At 45.1% G+C, this 17,930-nt stretch overlaps 2 protein-coding genes across 2 annotated transcripts in view; one reads left to right on the top strand and one right to left on the bottom strand.

Moving 5' to 3' along the window:
- The window catches only part of LOC131882746 (innexin shaking-B-like), a 74,963-nt gene that overhangs the window by 7,703 nt on the left and 49,330 nt on the right, over positions 1-17,930 (bottom strand). The window lies entirely within an intron of this gene.
- On the top strand, positions 15,778-17,752 carry LOC131882744 (hepatic sodium/bile acid cotransporter-like). Its single transcript, XM_059229995.1, has 2 exons — positions 15,778-16,436; positions 16,494-17,752. The coding sequence occupies exons 1-2, from the start codon at positions 16,037-16,039 to the stop codon at positions 17,675-17,677; spliced, it is 1,584 nt and encodes a 527-aa protein (XP_059085978.1). The 5' UTR covers positions 15,778-16,036; the 3' UTR covers positions 17,678-17,752.

Below are 17,930 nucleotides of genomic sequence, written 5' to 3' on the forward strand. Positions count from 1 at the left end.
AGTCGAATTTGGGCCATTTGTGCCTGGAAATGACCCCGGATCCATTTCCCCTCCCGGGGAAAGGAGGATATTTCAGTCATGTTTACACAACTTGTCTTCCCACTTGAAAAATCCAACGCACTAAGTACATCAAAGCAGGTTTCAGACTTGAAAACTCAGACCCGACCTTCTTTTAGGATGGGAAGAAGAGTCTTTCTAACCTTGGCACTAAAAACTGCTGTGGAGAAAATTCTCGATGACGAGAAAAGGCTTCCACGGAAAAATAATTCTTTCATCATCACCCTGAAAGCTCACAAGAGGTACACAAACTGAATTGCTCTCAGAAAGTGAGTTCCACCAAAGCCAAAAGGTATTTGGATCCAAATCTCAAGTCGTGTCCCCTAACCCAACCCAGGGATTCCGAGGTGTATAAAAACGAAAAAGCGCGTACGTGTGTATTTGGAACGTGATTCGTTTACAAGTGTTCGATATTTGTCAAGCCAGTCTGGCTGGCTTTCTCTGTCTATCTCTGCCATTTTACGAACTACCTCTTTTCATGTTCCCGACTAGGGGCCCCCAAAACAACATCGTCTGGATTTCATCCAACTCAATATGTCCTTTGGAACTCTTAAGAAAGAGACGGTACACACGATCAGCAGAAACGCTAGATGATAGAGAACAGAGATTGGTACAGTCTCCTGGGTAAAGTGAAACCTCCAATGTGAGCGAACCAAACACAAATCAATCTTTGTCCTTCTGTCTCCACCGAAGGATCAGCCGACATGTGGAACGGGAACAGGAACAAAGGGGGGCGGGGTGGTGGTGGAGTGGCACGGCCTGTTGGATAAGAGCAACGCGATGCTTCAAGACTCTGGAAATGACCATGGAAACATTGGTTACACATGAGAAACAAAACGGATCTCCTGCCGACATCTCCGTGGATCACAGACGCTCCGGTGACTGGGTCCGAATAAGAAGAGAAATGATGGTCAATGATTTTCAAGGAAAGAATCCTTCTTGTCCTTAAGCACTCAAGTGAGCCATGTTCTCAGCGCACCTAACGATCGGATCAAGTTTTCATCGAAACCGTTGGCCTCTCCTTGGGAAGTCAGGATTGATTGATTGATTGGCAATTCAATTTGGATTCTATTGAGGTTTGAACTGATCCAATTCAGATCCGTGAGAAAGTCATCAATAGTGTAGGTTTCCAATGGTCCTTCTTTTGATTGGCGTAATGGGATACACACGCACCCAAAGTGAGCCTAAACGAGGAGGAGGCCTGGAATGAATGTCATCCATACTTTGGGCAATCTAGGGCTTCCGACGGCTGTGAGCCTCTGAATTAGTCCCAAAGGCCACATCCTCGAAATCCTGCCGATGGGGGAACCACTGTCATTAATCACCATCAATTGATCCCCCAAGACCTAGCATATGACAAATACCTGTCAATGCCCACCAAACATGGGAGATTCTCAATTCTGGGAATACGACGTATATTCAAGGTCTTGAGGAGAGACCACAAGAAATGTCATTTCTCGGTTCATTCTTTCGATCATTCCAGGTGTTGTGGTTCATTACCATCAACTTTATTGCCAATTCCATTATTGTTTCATCCGAGACGTTCATTGGCCTCACTTGTTTATCTAGTAGTTCTTGACTACATACGTACCGTACATACAACACTCTTGAGGCCCCATGTCAAATGAGAAGGGAGGCGTACTCCTCCGTTTCTTTCTTCGACAATTGTGTTTCCAGACTGGCTGGCGTGACTGGTTCAACTACTTTCGCTTGTTTTACAACAGGTCATTTCAGAGTTTTATAGGTTTATTGCTCTTTGCCAAACAGGAAACCAATAGCTCTCATCGCCTCCAACCAACCACCTTCCTCCTTCCTCCGCCTTTTACTGTTGTATTGATACGTGCCCTAGGTAGGATCCACGTGAGAGATTCCTTCAAGTGTTGTTCCCAATGTAAAAGCTCAGCTGTTACTACAACATGATAAAATCAAGTCCAACGCAGTCCAAAAGAGGCCCTAGAACCGTTTTCGAGTCTCATGGAGATCGGCAATGCACTCAAACATACTACGTACTTGCTCGACACCATTCATTTGTGCAAAGCCACAGTTCGAATGTGCGCTAATGTAGTTAGCAATTGAGCAAGTGCTTGCCTTTGCAGTTAAGTAAATCATAGTAGCAGTTGATTCGAGTGAGAAATTAGGCTCGACTGTGTGATTTGAGCCGATGTTATACCATTCCCCATTCCTTGGGTTGATTTTCAAGCTGGTTGTGACTTGGTTCGGAAATGGGCTACAGATCCATGGAAGCGTGAAATGAAGGAGCTGCATTAGCCTCCTCCTCCTCCTCCTCCTCCTCCTCGTCCTCTTCTTCCTCCTCCGACACAACAATGGCTGTTCTCTGTTTAAACGAGGTAACTTTTGTAAACCAACAATGAGTCCACGGGCTCCGTTCGGTCAGGCCTATCCTGATTTGAATTGCTCAATAACCGATAATCTTTGAGCCTAAGCCGCTTCCATCATCGGAGGAAGGACCCATGCAATGGTCCAGGGAATAGGGCCATCGCTTAGCAGATGGTTCCCAATCTGGATGCTTTGGAAACCGGGAACCATGTGCGTAGGGGACGGCGGAAGGACAACAAAGAGACGACCAGCAATCCCAAGACGGTTACACTGGAATATCGAATTTTCTCCGCACTTGCAGAAATGTACCCCCCGAACCTTGGTGGGCGAGAGAAAGAGAGAGATAAAGGAGGGAGTCGACATTATGATACGAAGTTCCTAAATCTGTGCCATCCTCAAGAGGGCGTGGAAGAAGAGGAGTAATCTTGGTTCCTTCCCCTGGTTCTGAGCTTTCAAGCCCATGATGTCCTCACTTTTTTTCAGAGGTCTAAATTCTAAACTGGAAGAAGCATTCAGAACTTTTCTGGTTTTGTGGAAATGTGGGTGTGCTCCATCTTCAAATTTTAGTAATGACGTGGAAACTTTGTCGCTAATGACCTGGATCCATTTTGGAGGAGACGACAAAAAACCCCGACAAAGGCCGGGGATGCCAAAAATTAATGAGAGTGCTAAATGGTCTGGTGATGATTTGTCATGTCAACCCAGGAAGGACCAAACCCACCACCACCACCACCAGCACCATCACCCACGGTCCCAACACCCGGAACAACCAGCTTGGGTCTAAATGAAGAAGCTGCGTCCAAATGGAACACGAGGGAACTGTGCTCGCCAAATTAGCTGAAATGAAAAAAAGACCAGCAGAAAAGGGACCCTCGTATCACAGTTCCACATTTCTAAGGAAAAATTCAAAACCTGGCCACCAGCCGTTAGTTTTACGAAGCCCAACTTCTGGATTTCATCTACGTAGCCAGTCTAACTTTGCTCAATGACTTCATGATAAGGCACGAACTGTCTTTGTGATGACTTCAACGGAAAAGGAAGAAAAAAGTTTCCAATCTGTTCCTCTCTCTCTTGGAATTCTGTTTCGTTGTAAAAGCTTGGGAAAACAGTAGAGGAGAGGCCACGACTATCCCAGTCATATTGTTCCAGCTACATGATGAATCGATTGACTAACTGAGACTGATGCACTACATTCAACTCGGAGTTGAGAAACCCTGGGGCCCCTAATTGAGATAGTATAACGAAAAGAGATAAGAAACATTATGCAAGTTAATGAACGAAAGCTGTAGTTTTGTTGCCAATGTACTCTGCTCAAGAGAATTCCAGAACACTGTACATCTCATGATGACTTGAGTTTCGCGAGAACGTTTTCCTTTTATAGAGGTGCGAGTCCAAGTGAAATCAGATATCGTCTTTTTTTTCTTTAAATTCAGTGTGCCCAGTCCCAAGGTCTAATTTGGTTGGTGGTATTTTGGGCAAATCTTTGCTAGTAATCACCTCTCAGGGTTTCCGAGAGCTAAGCTGTTCAAGATCTCCTTTGGTTGTTGAGCCAGGCGCCATTGTAATGGCCCAGTTTCCAGCAAACTGTTGAAGAATTATGCTCGAACTTTCTGTATGACAATGAGTGGTTTGGCCATAAATTCGTTCAAACTATTGAAACTTCCCCAAGCTGGCGTTTCCAACATTCTTCGCCAGGTCCGAAGTTCCTCGGGCCAATTTGTGCCAAATCCAATAGACTTCAGACTCTGGACTTCAGAACTTAGACCTTGGACTTTTGGTTCGGCAGTGTGGTTGGACCACCAATGGTTGGACCACCAATGAATGCGAGGTAGTCCCATTGGCGGCTGATTTGGGTCTGTATTCATTGACCATTCCTTAAGCCCATCACCCGGTTCTCCAGTTCTCCAAAGGGTGGATGGGCCCGACGTCCCATCAAGAAGTTGGAAAGTTCAGTTCCTCTTCCTCGCGATAAGAATTTTAAGGAGTCGACTTTTTTCTTCTTCTTCTTGCTTCGTTTTACTTTACTCCCTGACTCGATTTCTTACTTAAAGAGGACGCAAGATCCTAAAATCATCCCTGCTGACTAAAGGAAGGGGCAGTCGCAGTTGCGTTGTCTGCGTCGGAAGAATTGCCTTGGAACGTGGGTGGAAGACAGGAAAAAAGTCAATTTCAAGAAACTTGACAACGTTTTCTCCAAGTACTACCTCAAGGATCTTGAAGACAGATAAACCATTCGCCCATTGGGATTCATGTTCTCGGGCGATGCTAACAAGGGCGTCTTCAAATAATCGTAACCATATCTAGCACCGAGAAGAATATATTTCTGCCATCAAACAATATTTCGAACCCCTTTGACAACTTTGTGAGAGAACCTGTCGAAAGTAGATCCCTTCACACTCGGCGAATGTCCCGCTCGGAAATGCATTTTTCCAGTCCCTGCACTCAATGTCCTCTTGGGTTGTTGTTTTTTCAATTCAGTTACGAGAATGCATTTCCCTGTATATATTTATCGTCTAATAATGCTGCGTGCGTTTTCTATGGTGAGAGTTCCACGTTTTTGCTGAGGTTGTCTACTTCTTAGAGTGATATTCAACTCTAATAAATATTCCAATGCAAAGCCTCGTGATTTTGTAATTATTTGCAGACATGGTAGGGCAATTTTGGCTCAGAACCAAGAATCAAAGCAACTCGTCGGGTTCGAAAGAGCTGAATTCTGTAAGGCTCTGAAATGCAAACTTTAAAGTGAACATCGACCAGGTTTTGTTTTGTCCTTGACCTTAACCGCGACGGAACTTTTGGCTAAAGTTGGCCAGCCTTGGTCAACTCTAGCTTAGAGTTGACATTGAGTTCTAAGGCGCTTTGAAGTGAGTGGCAGAGGCGAGTTTTGTTCTGGTTTCTTCAAAAGAAATCCATAATCATAGTGGCGTTACATGTTTCTTTTAACATCATGTTGATTCGGAAGCCAAAATATTTTCACATACTTTTCAAGCATTTCTGTTATAAACGCCTTCTTGGCCACCAAGTCTTAACCGTCATCGAAAGCTATTTGTGTAATGAAGGAAAGTTGTTGTGTTCAACGATTTCTCTCCCAATCATTACCTTGCAGACTTCATGTAATAGGATATTCACGTGAAACCCTTGCATTTGCCTAGAGTTTGAAGGCAATAATAGATCCGAAACTCATTCTTGCAACTGGGGAATGATGATGTCATTCGTTATAGGCCCAATGATTATATTCTGCCTCGAGTGGTGGGTGGCGTTTTTGTTGTTCCAAGTTTATGATCTTCAAGAGTGACATTCAATCAAGGGAGAAAAGTGCACCCCAGAAATCTAATAATCTAGCTAGCTCTCTTTCCTTCTGACCTCACAGGCCTCGGTCTTCAGCCTCTGGCGTCCTCCTGGCCTCACGTCGTAATGTGGACGGAGTGGGAGGCAGACCTAGTTTCCTCCAAATTTGTGTCAGCCAATGTCCGAAAATGTCGAGGGCTGTCAACTTTTTGTGGACCCATTTGAAACTCTCTTGGGGTCTTGAACAGGAGATCCTCCTGCTTTCCTGTGAGTTACATTCATCCAGTCCACCTCATCGTCCACAACACTCCTCCTTCCTCCTTGGCCTCATCCCCGGCCTTTGGCGGGGTAGCATGGTTGGTCATGGATGTTGGATGTCCACTACCGGCATAGCTAGCCGCTATTACTTCTGTCTGTCCATGCACTCTCTGGCCAAGCGTCAGGCACACCACAAAGTCGAGGTGAATAAAGAAGAACGAGGAGGAAGGAGAAGGAAGGAGAAGGAAGGAGAAGGAAGGAGAAGGAAAGAGAGCATCCTTGAAGACGGTTCTCAGGTTCCTAAAGTCGACCCTCCCTAGAGGTAGCAGAGGAGAAGAGTGGGATTCCGTCGGTGGTACAGTAGTAGTTTGCTGGAGAGAAAGATGTGAAGTCCTTCCTTCTGCTCGGGTGATGTTCCTAAACGCAAAATATGTTCCGATACCACTCAGGAAAGGGACCTGGAAAAAGATTCCTCTGTGAACATGAACAAAACCCGGGTTAGAGAGAAGCTCAGAGGGAGAAGAGCGACTGACTGCCTCGAGTTGGATGGGATTGGTAGTCCGGTAAATGCATTTTTTGATGGAATGGGGATGGGAGGTAAGCAATGTCACAGATCCATACGGGTGATAAATCCATGGGATGGTATCTGGGACGTGCATGCCAGTCCTGATCCTCCCATTAAGCTGGTCTTATTGGTCCGTCCAAGGCGAGCCAAAGCCTCAAGTTCAAATAGTTCAAGTATATCCATCGAATACGCACCAACCATTCAATCGCTCTGAAGGAGACACGTTGGTGGGAAAGACCGCAACAAACGATCAGGCCTGCGTGGTGTGCCTGCACTACTGTATCTGGCTGATGCAGATATTTCAAAGATCCACTCCCCCCATCTCTCTCCCTATAACTTATCTCAGTTAGAGGATGCTTGGATGTCAGTCTAGTCGACATCAATGCCAATTTAGATCCAACGTCTCTTCTCCCCCATTGAAAGTTTTCCATCGCGAGTATCAAAAGTTCCACTATGGGTAGAACAGAAATGCACTTTGAGAGCAAGGCGTGAGTTGATCCATAACTTCTCTTCTTGGAACACTTTCCCACAGAATCACCTGCACAACCTCGCTGGGGAGTTGGTCTCCCAAATAGCTATCACAGTAAAATTCTGGGCTGGAAAATGGCAGATCTTGGCTATCAATTTTCACATTTGTTGTTGTTTCTCGGTTTCTCAGTCTCTCTCCAGTACTAATACTTACGTACACATTGTGGGCTGTCTCTGCGATAGCTTTGGTGGAACAAAATAAACTTCGGGGCTACTCCCACTTCCAAAGGGCGAGCAAAAAAGTCGCCTGTCTTTTCCTAAATCAGTTTTTCCCTCTGTCCAAAACCCTTGATCGAATCAAGCGGGAATGAACCCAGGGAACCAAAAAGACTAGTGAAACCAGTCACGCGCACTCTGTTCGACGTACGCACACGTGGGAGAACAGTACATCCTACTTGGTTCGGGGAAAAGCTTTGGGAACGACCAAACAAAAGACGAAGAAAATAATTTTGCAATGCTTGCTTGCTCGGTTTTTGATTTATGGTACCCCATGTTTTTTGTGGTTGGGCTGGGTTATATCTATTGAGAGCTCCCGGAATGGTTCTTTTTAACTTTTGAGTCAGAAAGACTCTGAAATGGTTCCCATGCCAGCATGTGTAGCATTGAACATACCTGAAACCAAATGGAAAGCAGACATGAAGGCATGCATTTACCAAATGTATCATATCCTGCCTCTAACATACCTAGAGTGAACTAGGAAGTTGTTACAATTCAGGATCAAAATGGCCCTCTCTTTCCTGGCAACTACTTTTCTTCAAACTGGAGAAAAGAGAGAATAAAACCTGAGAAAAGAGTCCCTATCTCACAGAACATCGTGGTAACCTGTACAGTAGTATACCGAGTTGAACATGATTTTGTTAAATCCATTTTGGTTATTCATGTTTCGTCTCAATCAATTCAAATCACAGACTCTCGTATCCCCTTAGTCGCTTCGAAAATAACATGGAGGAGAAATTCATCAGTGAAATCCGATAAATTTTCTGTTCTAATTAAGACCGATCAAGTGGCTTGAAGATGTCGGAAAGGCACCAACTTTTGGACAGTTTATCCATTTGATTCGTGCCTTTCCAGTCCAAACTCGACAAGAGTAAAGAGAGCCCCATTTCGACACGAGTGCTCGTTCCCAATCCTCGCTTTGATTGAGCTCCTTGAGCACAAGGGGTTAGCGGATGCTTCGGCTAGCTTCAGTTTCCAGTTCCTTGGTCACGAGCAGACACAATCATTTGATAATTTATTCCTCTCCAGAGGGGTAATATGAGCAGAGATGAATGCTCAAGGGTGCTAGCATCTTCTTCATTAAGAAACCTGGACGTGCTTTGCATGATACCGACACTCTCACAGAATAGTTGAGGGCCTCGGATATGGAGAACCAGAGACGAGAGGGAGAGTGAAGGATCTTAGATCCGACAGGGTTTACATCTTGCGAGGTGTTTTACACTACAATCGAGGGTTGGGAATCAAAGGGGGACAACGACACAGATAGCGAATGAGTGGGTGAGTGGGTCGGAGTGCCCAAACATGCCAACGACACCCCTTCCAAAGTGGAGACAGTTCTTTACTAACAACGAATCTCGGCTCAAAGAAGGGTCAAAGGTGCCCCTCATTTTCCACCCACTTCTCTTACCCTTCAAAGGAAGATAAAACGAATGAACTGGTTTGCTTTGGCATGTGCCCAAAGCGCCAGAGAATGGCATATACATACAGCATATACCGGTACAAGGGAGGGAGGAGGGGAGAGGGCGGGGAGAATGGTGGGGGGACGAAATATGGATGATAACGATCTAAAAAGGAGGTCAAGATGAGCGCCCGATTGCCCCACACTCGAGAGTTTCTGAGCATCAAGATAAAGACATTTTTATGACAGTCACACAAGCTCGCTTTTCAGGTCCGTGTTTCATGCCGTCACATAAAAATGTGTGTGTTCCGCCTTTCATTAGAACCTCTCGATCCTCTGACAACAGTCCCCGGATGGACGAGGAAAATAGTGTTTCTATACTGTGTAGGTGCGTAATGAACCGGGTATCGATTACTTAAGAGTTTTCCTCACATCTGATCTGAGATCTATTTGTATATTCGTGCGAGTGGTCAATGACTACTTAGGTTGGTCCATCATATAGAGGGAATCCTTTATTTCAAAGCCAAAGAAGGACGTCACAATTCCATGGAGTAAAAGAAAGCCTGATAATATGAAAGACCAAAATAAACGTAGTTTTGCCGTCGCAAATCCCACCCCATGTTTCAAGCAAACTGATTTGAAGTTTGTATTGAAAGTTGAAATTTTCCATCCCATGAAGCACCAAAGACACGTACGTTTCCTGTCTTTGAAGAACATTAACCTCCTTTGGTTTGTCTCCCCTCTGGTTGGTCATCGACTGCGAACCAATTTAGTAAATCTTCGGTTCAGCCGAGGTCTACAACCACGAGCAGCGCCATGTGGTGTTCCATCTGATTAAGTGTGTCAACAAGAATTGGGTTAATGAAGGAACAAGAGGAAATAATTTTTTACCCTTTCTCCATACTTGGGGCTTTACCCCGGAAATGGGGAGGGGTTAGCTGTTGAACTTGTCAGCCCAAGAAAAATAACCACGTGAGACCATTTGAAAGAAGATGAAGCGAGCATCCGCTGATAAGTGGGGAAGGGGAACTTGGCCCATCTTCTTCGGGGGTCTTGGCTATTCTGACAAGTTCAGAAGAATGGAACGAGAACTTGACACACTTGCCAGAATGCATAAAGTCTTTTCAAAAGAGAACTTTGGCCGCTTAGGGCAATAATTGAGCGGGTTTCATAATCGAAATAAGTTCATTTTCCTTTCCCCGTTGAGTTCTGCGTTGATCTGAGATGGATTGTGTGGCCTTGAAAACATCCTATTATGTCATCATTTATGATTTCAACGCTGGAAAATCGATAAAATAGGCTCAATAGAAAAAGCAATATTTCCTCATCTTGGGCTCCCGCCTGGCCTCCTAGTATAACTATCCTATTTAGAGGCAACAAAGACTGGCATTAGTATCAGATGGGAAGGCTTTTTTTTCAAAGGGTGAGGCCTTGCCAATTGTATTCCGAGTCTTTGTACTCTGCGAATGGTGCCAAGTCCGGTCGAAGCGACAATGACGACGGGGACACTTCCGAGTGAGAGAAAATCGTTTATTGGACTCATGATGGAGGAATCTCATCTTTCTTCGAGAATGCCAGATTTGGTGCCTGCTTGGTTGTTTGATTTAATTCAGCGCCACACTCACACTGCCTCCTCCTCTCCCATTCAAGATATCCGAGAGCCAGAGCCAGGGCCAGAGCCCCCGTAAGGGATCCTCGGTTTTTTTCCTCATGGTTCCTATATCCTGCTCGTTCTCTCCCTTTTCCTTGGGGCAAGTTTTTCGCTTTCACTTCAATGGGCATCTGACAACAACAGAACTCGTTCATGCCACCACAGATGTGTTCCAAACTTCGTACACCCACACACTCTTTATACTCACGAGGGTTTCTCTGATGCGCCCTCACTGAACCGTTTGAGGGCTTGGGAGAGTGGAGGATGCCTACAGACTACGTATGCATGTACAGTAAATTCCCACCCATACTAATAAATAGGATTGTTTAGACCCATTTTCCAATGATGTATGTACGTAGAAGGCGTCAAGTTCTCAAAGGATTTGGAATCCGATTCAGACTGGCCTAGTTGATCTTGCGCCAAATCTAATACAGCCTGGCTTAAAGGCCTGAAAAATTCTTTGGACTTCAGAAGGGAAAGTTTTCTTCCTCGTTCCAAACGGTAATGGCGCAAAGGTCTTTAGAACCTTCGACGCTGGTTTTGCTCGCTTCCATTGGCAAGAAATTGGGTGATGCGAACCTTTAAGGACCACATTGTTTCCCTGATGCGCGAGGACTGAGACCTTGGAAGACCATAAGTTGGATTTCGTTTTGGGCGCCTCGACCCACAGTCCGCCGCATGCATGAAGGAGTGATCAAGTATTCCATATAAATAAGTATACGCTTAGCAGGGATGTGGTTCCAAAGTGTCACTCCCAGTCTTGTCGGCGTGATGGCTCAGAAGCAATCTGGTCTGTCCATGGGACATCACTCCTGGACCATCAGTGGAAGGGAAAGTCCTTTGGGAGATCGTCCTTCATTCCGTGTCATCAGAGACATGTTCTGATGACAGCTGAGAACTTCCTCGACCAAAAAAGAGAAGTGGCCGAACTTTAGATGACACTTCGTCCCGTCCACCCTTTCTAATAATCACCAAACGCATCAATGACTTTGGCCTTTCTCATGAATAGGGAAAAGTATACTACGTATACGAAACCACCGCGTAGATCACTTGCCAGTGGCCAACTTCCCATAGCTCTTTCGGGTCAACCTTCATTTGACGTATATTGAAGGCATCCAAATCATTGACATCATTCTTAGAGCAGCAAAAGTAGCTCGCTTTTGTATTTTTGAAAAGAAGGCAATACAAAAAGAGGTTACACTGTGACGGCAAGGTCCCTGCCCCCTAGAAGGAGCATGCCATTTTCTCCATCTCGTAATGACGCTTGCTATCTAATTATCTAATACAAAGTCAACATTAGCATGTCCAAAGATGTGAGTGAGTCTCTGCAGCAACCACACGTGGATTTCAGGCCGTGACGAAGCATGGAGTCTTCTGGTTGATACGGATATGGAGGAACATTTCACCATTTCATCTTTACCGGAATATTATATTTTTTTTGGTTAGAAATTGCTCTACCCGACACCTTTAAAAGCGGTGAGCAATTGATGAAAGACATATTTCAACAATAACAGGAGAATGAAGACTGGCCTGGCAGTCTTTGGACCTTAATTTCAACTACATATTTTTGGTGGTTTCAACACTTGAAGCCACCTCAGTGGATCCGGCACCGTAACTTCCATCTCGACATGGTTTTGATTTTTTGCTTAATTTAGATAGATTGAGGAACATAGGAGCGCCTGCATATTTTTTCTAGTGAAATACATCATACTTCATATCAGTCATAATTCATAAAGAATTTCATTCACAGCGCTATTTTTAGGTTTTCCATTATGTTGGTAACTTGAAAACAAAGCAATATTCCAGTTAAAAATCACGCAGCAACCACGTTTAGGTTGGTTTTTGTTTATCCATGAGTATACTGTAACGATTTTTGCACTCCCTATTGTATGCACACCTTCTTTGTACAGTACTTGATATGATTATTATTGCTACTCTTGGTATATTAAGGTGCTGTGTGCCATTCAAAATAACAAGAAATTCATTGGTGTACTCTCGTTCCTCAAGGGCATCTTGCACACTGTAATGAGCTTTCAAAATGCAAGGCTGGTATAAAAATGTCCGAGGCGTCATTGTAATCCTTGCATACGTGAAAAAATAAGCCATTCGAAAGCAAGTATGTGGCCTGATCTACAAAACAACCACGAGCTTACGTAGACCATAGTTCCTACATGTACGTACGTACGTACGTACATAGTGTAGTTTTTTCTTGGCGAACCTGCATAGTTAATTGTCTGCGAAGTCTTGAGGACTCTCTCCGTCCAGATTCTAGATGACTCTTTGGTGTCTCTCGAAACAATGGGTGAAGAATCTCTGTGCCCTTGAGAGAAGGAGCTTTGAGCCTTTGTCTCATCTTAGATCTCAATTGTTCAAGTGCTTCTGGCTTGCTTGGGAGAAGGATTCGCCTGGCACGGCTAGTGCCTCATTGACTACATGGAACGCGAGTGGGACGAGGAACAAATCCATTTAGTAACAGTCCCTCATGCCAGAAGAACGCAGAAGACACAAGGCAAACACATCCGTCCGTTTGTCCGTCCGTGGAAACGGGAGTGGAAAACAAGAACGAGGTGATAAAATGAAGTAGGCATCCAATTCCCATTTGCATAGCCCTGAAATGAAATCCAGGCTGGAGAGCTATTAAGTGCGTACCTAGTTTTGGGACTAGCTCTTTGTTGCTCTTTAAGCGACGTTGGATGGATTTATCTCTACTTCGCCCCGAGGTCTCGACGGTGGCAAGACTACAATTGATGTGACCCAGGTACGTACGACGTCAAAATCCTCCAATGATTTGAGTTCAAAAGCGAATGGAATCCGATTGAACGCCGCTCGTGCGATCCCGAGCAAGTTCCTTTCTTGGCGGAAGCAAATGCCCAAAGGATTTCGAGTAACGAAAATCCCCATGAAGCCCAGCTCCCTAAAGAGCCCACCACGCAATTATGGCCGAGAATCGATCAATGTAAAAGGACAAGGACTTGGCTCAGGAATCTTGGCTTTAGTCCCACCAGTGGTCTGTTGATTTGTTTCCTCAACCAGATGATCTTGTTGTTTCCAGATTTTCTCGAAGCGTTCTCATTGTTTTTAGCGGCGATTGGGGAATACTACGTACCATGTACGTACGTACGTACGTACGTACTGGGACTAGGACCATCAAGGAGAGAGACGGAGAAAGAGAGAGCCAGCCAGAACAGTGAGCAGACACCTAGATTGAAGGAGGAAATATCCTTCACGACCAGACCGATCCTGATGAGGATATGAGGCCGGCTATTGGATCGCTGGAACCTCGAAAAGTACTCGGACGGACACCCACAAGACGAATCGACCAGTAGACAACTGAGACGAGATGAGCTTCAGTTCAGAACAGGCTGAGTTGACAATGGATCCTACAAATTAATTGAAACCACGGAAAGGGATGCTAAGAATCCTGCAAACAATACAAAATATGGGGCCGATAAGCCCACAATCCACGATGGAACAATAACAGATTCAAAAAAGCCACCTGAAACGGGTCCAAATTTGGTGCGGAGAAAGGCCCAAACAACAGAATGTGATGTGCTGTTCTATCTATCTCTTTGGGACGGCCTCTTCGACACATTGCAATGAATGGTCGAAAGCCTTCCGCCCATCACAACCATAACAGCAGCAGCAACAACAACCGCAACAACAACTAGAAGAAGAAGGAGAGCCTCCAGAGAGAGGGAGAAGGGGCTAGATAATCGAAAAGAAAACGACAAGCGGGAGAATGAGATCTCAGCTCCATCCAAGGTCAAATACCTTCGATAATGATTAAGGCGCTTCTGACCACCGTTCAATGTTATTGGGAGAAACTTGGCTTTTCCATCTTTTGGGCCAAACCACACACTACCCATTACCAACTACCTACTATCAAGCCATCGAGCGCCAACCAGCTAGGTGGCTTTGGTCCTTCAAGTAAGCCAATTCACGAGGCCGATGCACAAACAAATTGGACTCATGTCGTAGTCGCCGGGGGCTCTGCCTCTCTTGGGTAACAATATTTCCCTCAAAAACTTCCCCAAAGTCTTAAAATAGCCGACGGCTGCTCAGAAAATGACATTTCGCATTCTGGACGTCTAACTCGAAGGACGACTAACATACCTACAATCCGTCAAAGCCGTTGATTGATATGTCAAACAGGATACTGCCCAAGAACGATGAATTTCAAAACGGATAGGTAAAGGGGTCCAGGATGTTATTATGTCTTGGTGATGTAGCACGGTACCTTGGCGAAAAAACAAATGAGAAGAAAATCATCAATCAAAACTGGTTTGAAGCTCTTATCATTTTTTTCCCACCTAAGCTCTGAACTGAACTTTGAACACACGTCAAAATCCACCCACAAAAGACAAGGTTTAAACGCGTCTTCGTCTTTGTCCTTTTGACCAACTCGTTTTGTCTCAGATAGCAACAAATAGAGAGGAAACCTGAGAGACACTTACCTACACCGACGTAATCTGATCTGTTTGTCCACAATCTTACAGAATAAAAAGGGGGAAACGTGACTGCCGGTGGTTTGTGGAGACACATGGAAGCACATACACACAAAAAATGTATGTATGGATGCACAGTACACACCGTTTGTGGAAGATTCCTTTTTGAAAGCGATCCAATATATATTGTAGCTTGATTTTTCAGGCCAGCAATCCTATCCAATTCCCTTTTGGTAATGATTTCATGGGTTGTATGAGACTGTTGAAAGTTTTTCATTCTCCTTCAAGGCAACCATAGGTTATCTGGTAAGAGGATCTGGTGTCTGGTAGAGCAGAGCGTGGCCAGAAAATTAACTGAAGTGAGGTAAAGGTGGAAAAGTTTGCCGCAGATTAACTCTTGCTCGATACAAATTAGCTAGATTTGCTGGTCGCCCACAAGCACTAAGAGGTTGGCCCACAACCTTGGGTCTTCCAGAATTTGGAGCTCAACAATCAGTGCCTCACGGAGGATGGACCAGAAAATCAAGATTTGTTCGCGTAGTGGTAGGGGTGGCCTTGGCCTAAGAACCAACCAACCAACCAGCCAACCACCAATCCTGGTTGAGCCAACTGGAGGAAGATGGCTTACTTAATACGTAAGCATCGAGGAAGGGCGGAGAAGAAAGATGGAACACCGAAACGATTGACCACTCTCTCCGTTTTCCACCCTTCCACTTTCTTTGTATGCAATACTCGTACGTAAAAAGGACATTCTTGGTCACTGAGATCCTTTTAATTTGAATGCTATTTATTACCGACATGTGTCATGATATCAAGGAGTCCTCATTCTTTGGCTTGCAATTGAAAATGCACGTACTGTTCCCTGATTAAAAAAAAAAAAAAGATAACTTGTACGTTAAGCGATCGAGGAGAGCCTTGAAATCACTTGGATCACAAATACATTTAAGGAAACGAGCCGCCGAGTGCGGTGTTAATCTTTGGTAATAAGTAAGTGAGTCGGCGTCTTATCTAGAATACTATATTGCAAAATTGTGTAACTCCTGTCATCATTATTGAACATCGTCCTCATTCAGCGTAGAGATATAGTAGCATTCTTTTGCTTTAGTTGCACGACCAGCGTGAACTTTTCCTTTACTCTTGTTAACGTTTTCTCGCAATGAAACGCTAAAAGAATCTGAGAACTCAATCGCTATCTTGAGTCGACTTGCAGGCGGCATTTGAGACCCCCATTCTTGAGAGTCTTCTTCCAGTTCCGTTTGGACACCTTTGTCTATCAGTTGATTCAAATAGCCATGGACACAGTATTTGTTCGGAAATGGCCCCTGATGGAAGTGGTGATGGGCGTGCTACTCCTTCTAGGCTCACTTGGTCCGTCAGAGGCTTTCAATGTCAATGATTGGCGACTTGATGTGCTTCCACTCACGTTAAGAGGTGAGGAACTAGTCCAAGAAGAGCTGGCTTTGTCCATTCAATGTGTTGCCGAGGAGGGAGAGGAAGCCTGCCAAAATTTGGATCAAAGCCATGTCAACGTCCATTTTGAGGTGGATTCCAAGTACTTTCAATTCTGGATCCAAGAGTTTTCCAACTACAATTATGACGAGGCAAGTGATATATGGCTGGAAAGTGGGTATGTTCCGATGGAACTGGGATCGGAGCGGAACAATACCATTCGATTACGATCGGCAATGCTGGGTAAGCAAGGATGTTCATAAAGGTAGCATACGTGTCTCTAATTCGTTGTGAATTTAGGTATCTATGCCCTCAAATTCTATTATGAGGACGTCGATGGGGAAAAACAATACTTCCAGGCAAGTGTTCCCAACGAAGTGGATGGAACAGACATTTCAATAGCGCGTCTGGTGATGGCTCGAGACTCGGAGAAGTACATGCAATATCTCAACTTCTTTTTTACTGCCATCCTTTTTGTGGCACTCTTCTTCATGGGCATTGAAATCGATATCAACATCGTGAAACAAGTGCTCAAGAAACCCATTGGACCCGCCATCGGCTTCGTGTCTCAGTTCATCTTTATGCCCGTGGCTGCCTATCTCGTGGGACGATGGATCCTCACCCAGGACTATGAACGTTTGGGCTTGCTGATTCTCGGCTCGTCGCCAGGGGGCGCCAACTCGAATTTCTGGACGGCCATGTGGGGCGGCGATGTGAATCTATCTTGTACCATGACCTTCATCAGCACCCTGGCTAGTTTTGGGATGACTTCCCTGTGGGTGTTCCTATTGGGCGCCCAATACACGGCTAAGGATATCACCATGCCGTATCATATGATTGCCATCTCACTATTCTCATTCATCATTCCTGTGGGGGCGGGCAGTCTGGTGAAGTGCAAATATGGAGAGAAGGCCGTGCGAGTCAAGAACTACGCGGCCAAGCCTTTCTTCGCCTTGTGCCTCGTGGTGATGCCGGTGGTCGCTTCCTTTAGTAACCAGTACTACTTCTACTTGGTAACGTGGCGGCATCTCGTGGCGGGATTATTGGTGGGTACCATTGGTTACGTGACGGGCGCCGGACTAGCCGCAATCTGCCGACAAGGGCGCCCTCAGATCATCGCCATATCTCTGGAGACTGCCATTCAAAATGGGGGGATTGCTTTCGTGGTGCTAACCATGACCTTCCCCAGTCCTTACAGTGAAATTGGACTGTTCCCCGTGATCTCATTCTTTTTCTGTTCGACGGGTCCAATCTTGTTTGTGGTGTTTGGAATCTACGAGCTCTATCGATGCGCCACTGGCCAGCCCACGGCCTGGAGCGAATGGCGAGCAGGGGTTAAATTCAGGGCAGTGCCTGCTGAAGACGCAGAACAAGCCAAGACTGGCAAGGACCCTGAATTCACTCTAGCCACAGACGACGACTCCAATCCAATTGTGAAGAACTTGGCTGGAACTTTGACGTTCAAACCAGACACTAGCCGATGAATACGAGTGATTGCTATACAAGGTGCGATTCTTATAAGAGCCCGTGATAATTTAATAAAAAGTCTTGCCACAGCAGCCTGACGCCCATTACAACCAATTGAAAACCAATGGCGAGTAAATTCAAGGGAGGAGAGGAAGTGCTTGGACGTTAATCAGTATGAAATACACACGCCAAAGTGTTGACAGGAGGCTCATTCTAGTTGTAACGTCCAGGCCTTAATTCAGAGGTACAAGCGTTTAAAAAAACTCGTCT

Source organism: Tigriopus californicus, chromosome 6 (assembly GCF_007210705.1).
Source record: "Tigriopus californicus strain San Diego chromosome 6, Tcal_SD_v2.1, whole genome shotgun sequence".
Taxonomy (NCBI): domain Eukaryota; kingdom Metazoa; phylum Arthropoda; class Copepoda; order Harpacticoida; family Harpacticidae; genus Tigriopus; species Tigriopus californicus.

Coding starts and splice junctions, on each gene's coding strand:
- LOC131882744 (XM_059229995.1), top strand. CDS start 16,037: ATGGACACAGTATTTGTTCGGAAATGGCCCCTGATGGAAGTGGTGATG. Junction 16,437..16,493: donor ATTACGATCGGCAATGCTGG/GTAAGCAAGGAT, acceptor TTGTGAATTTAG/GTATCTATGCCCTCAAATTC.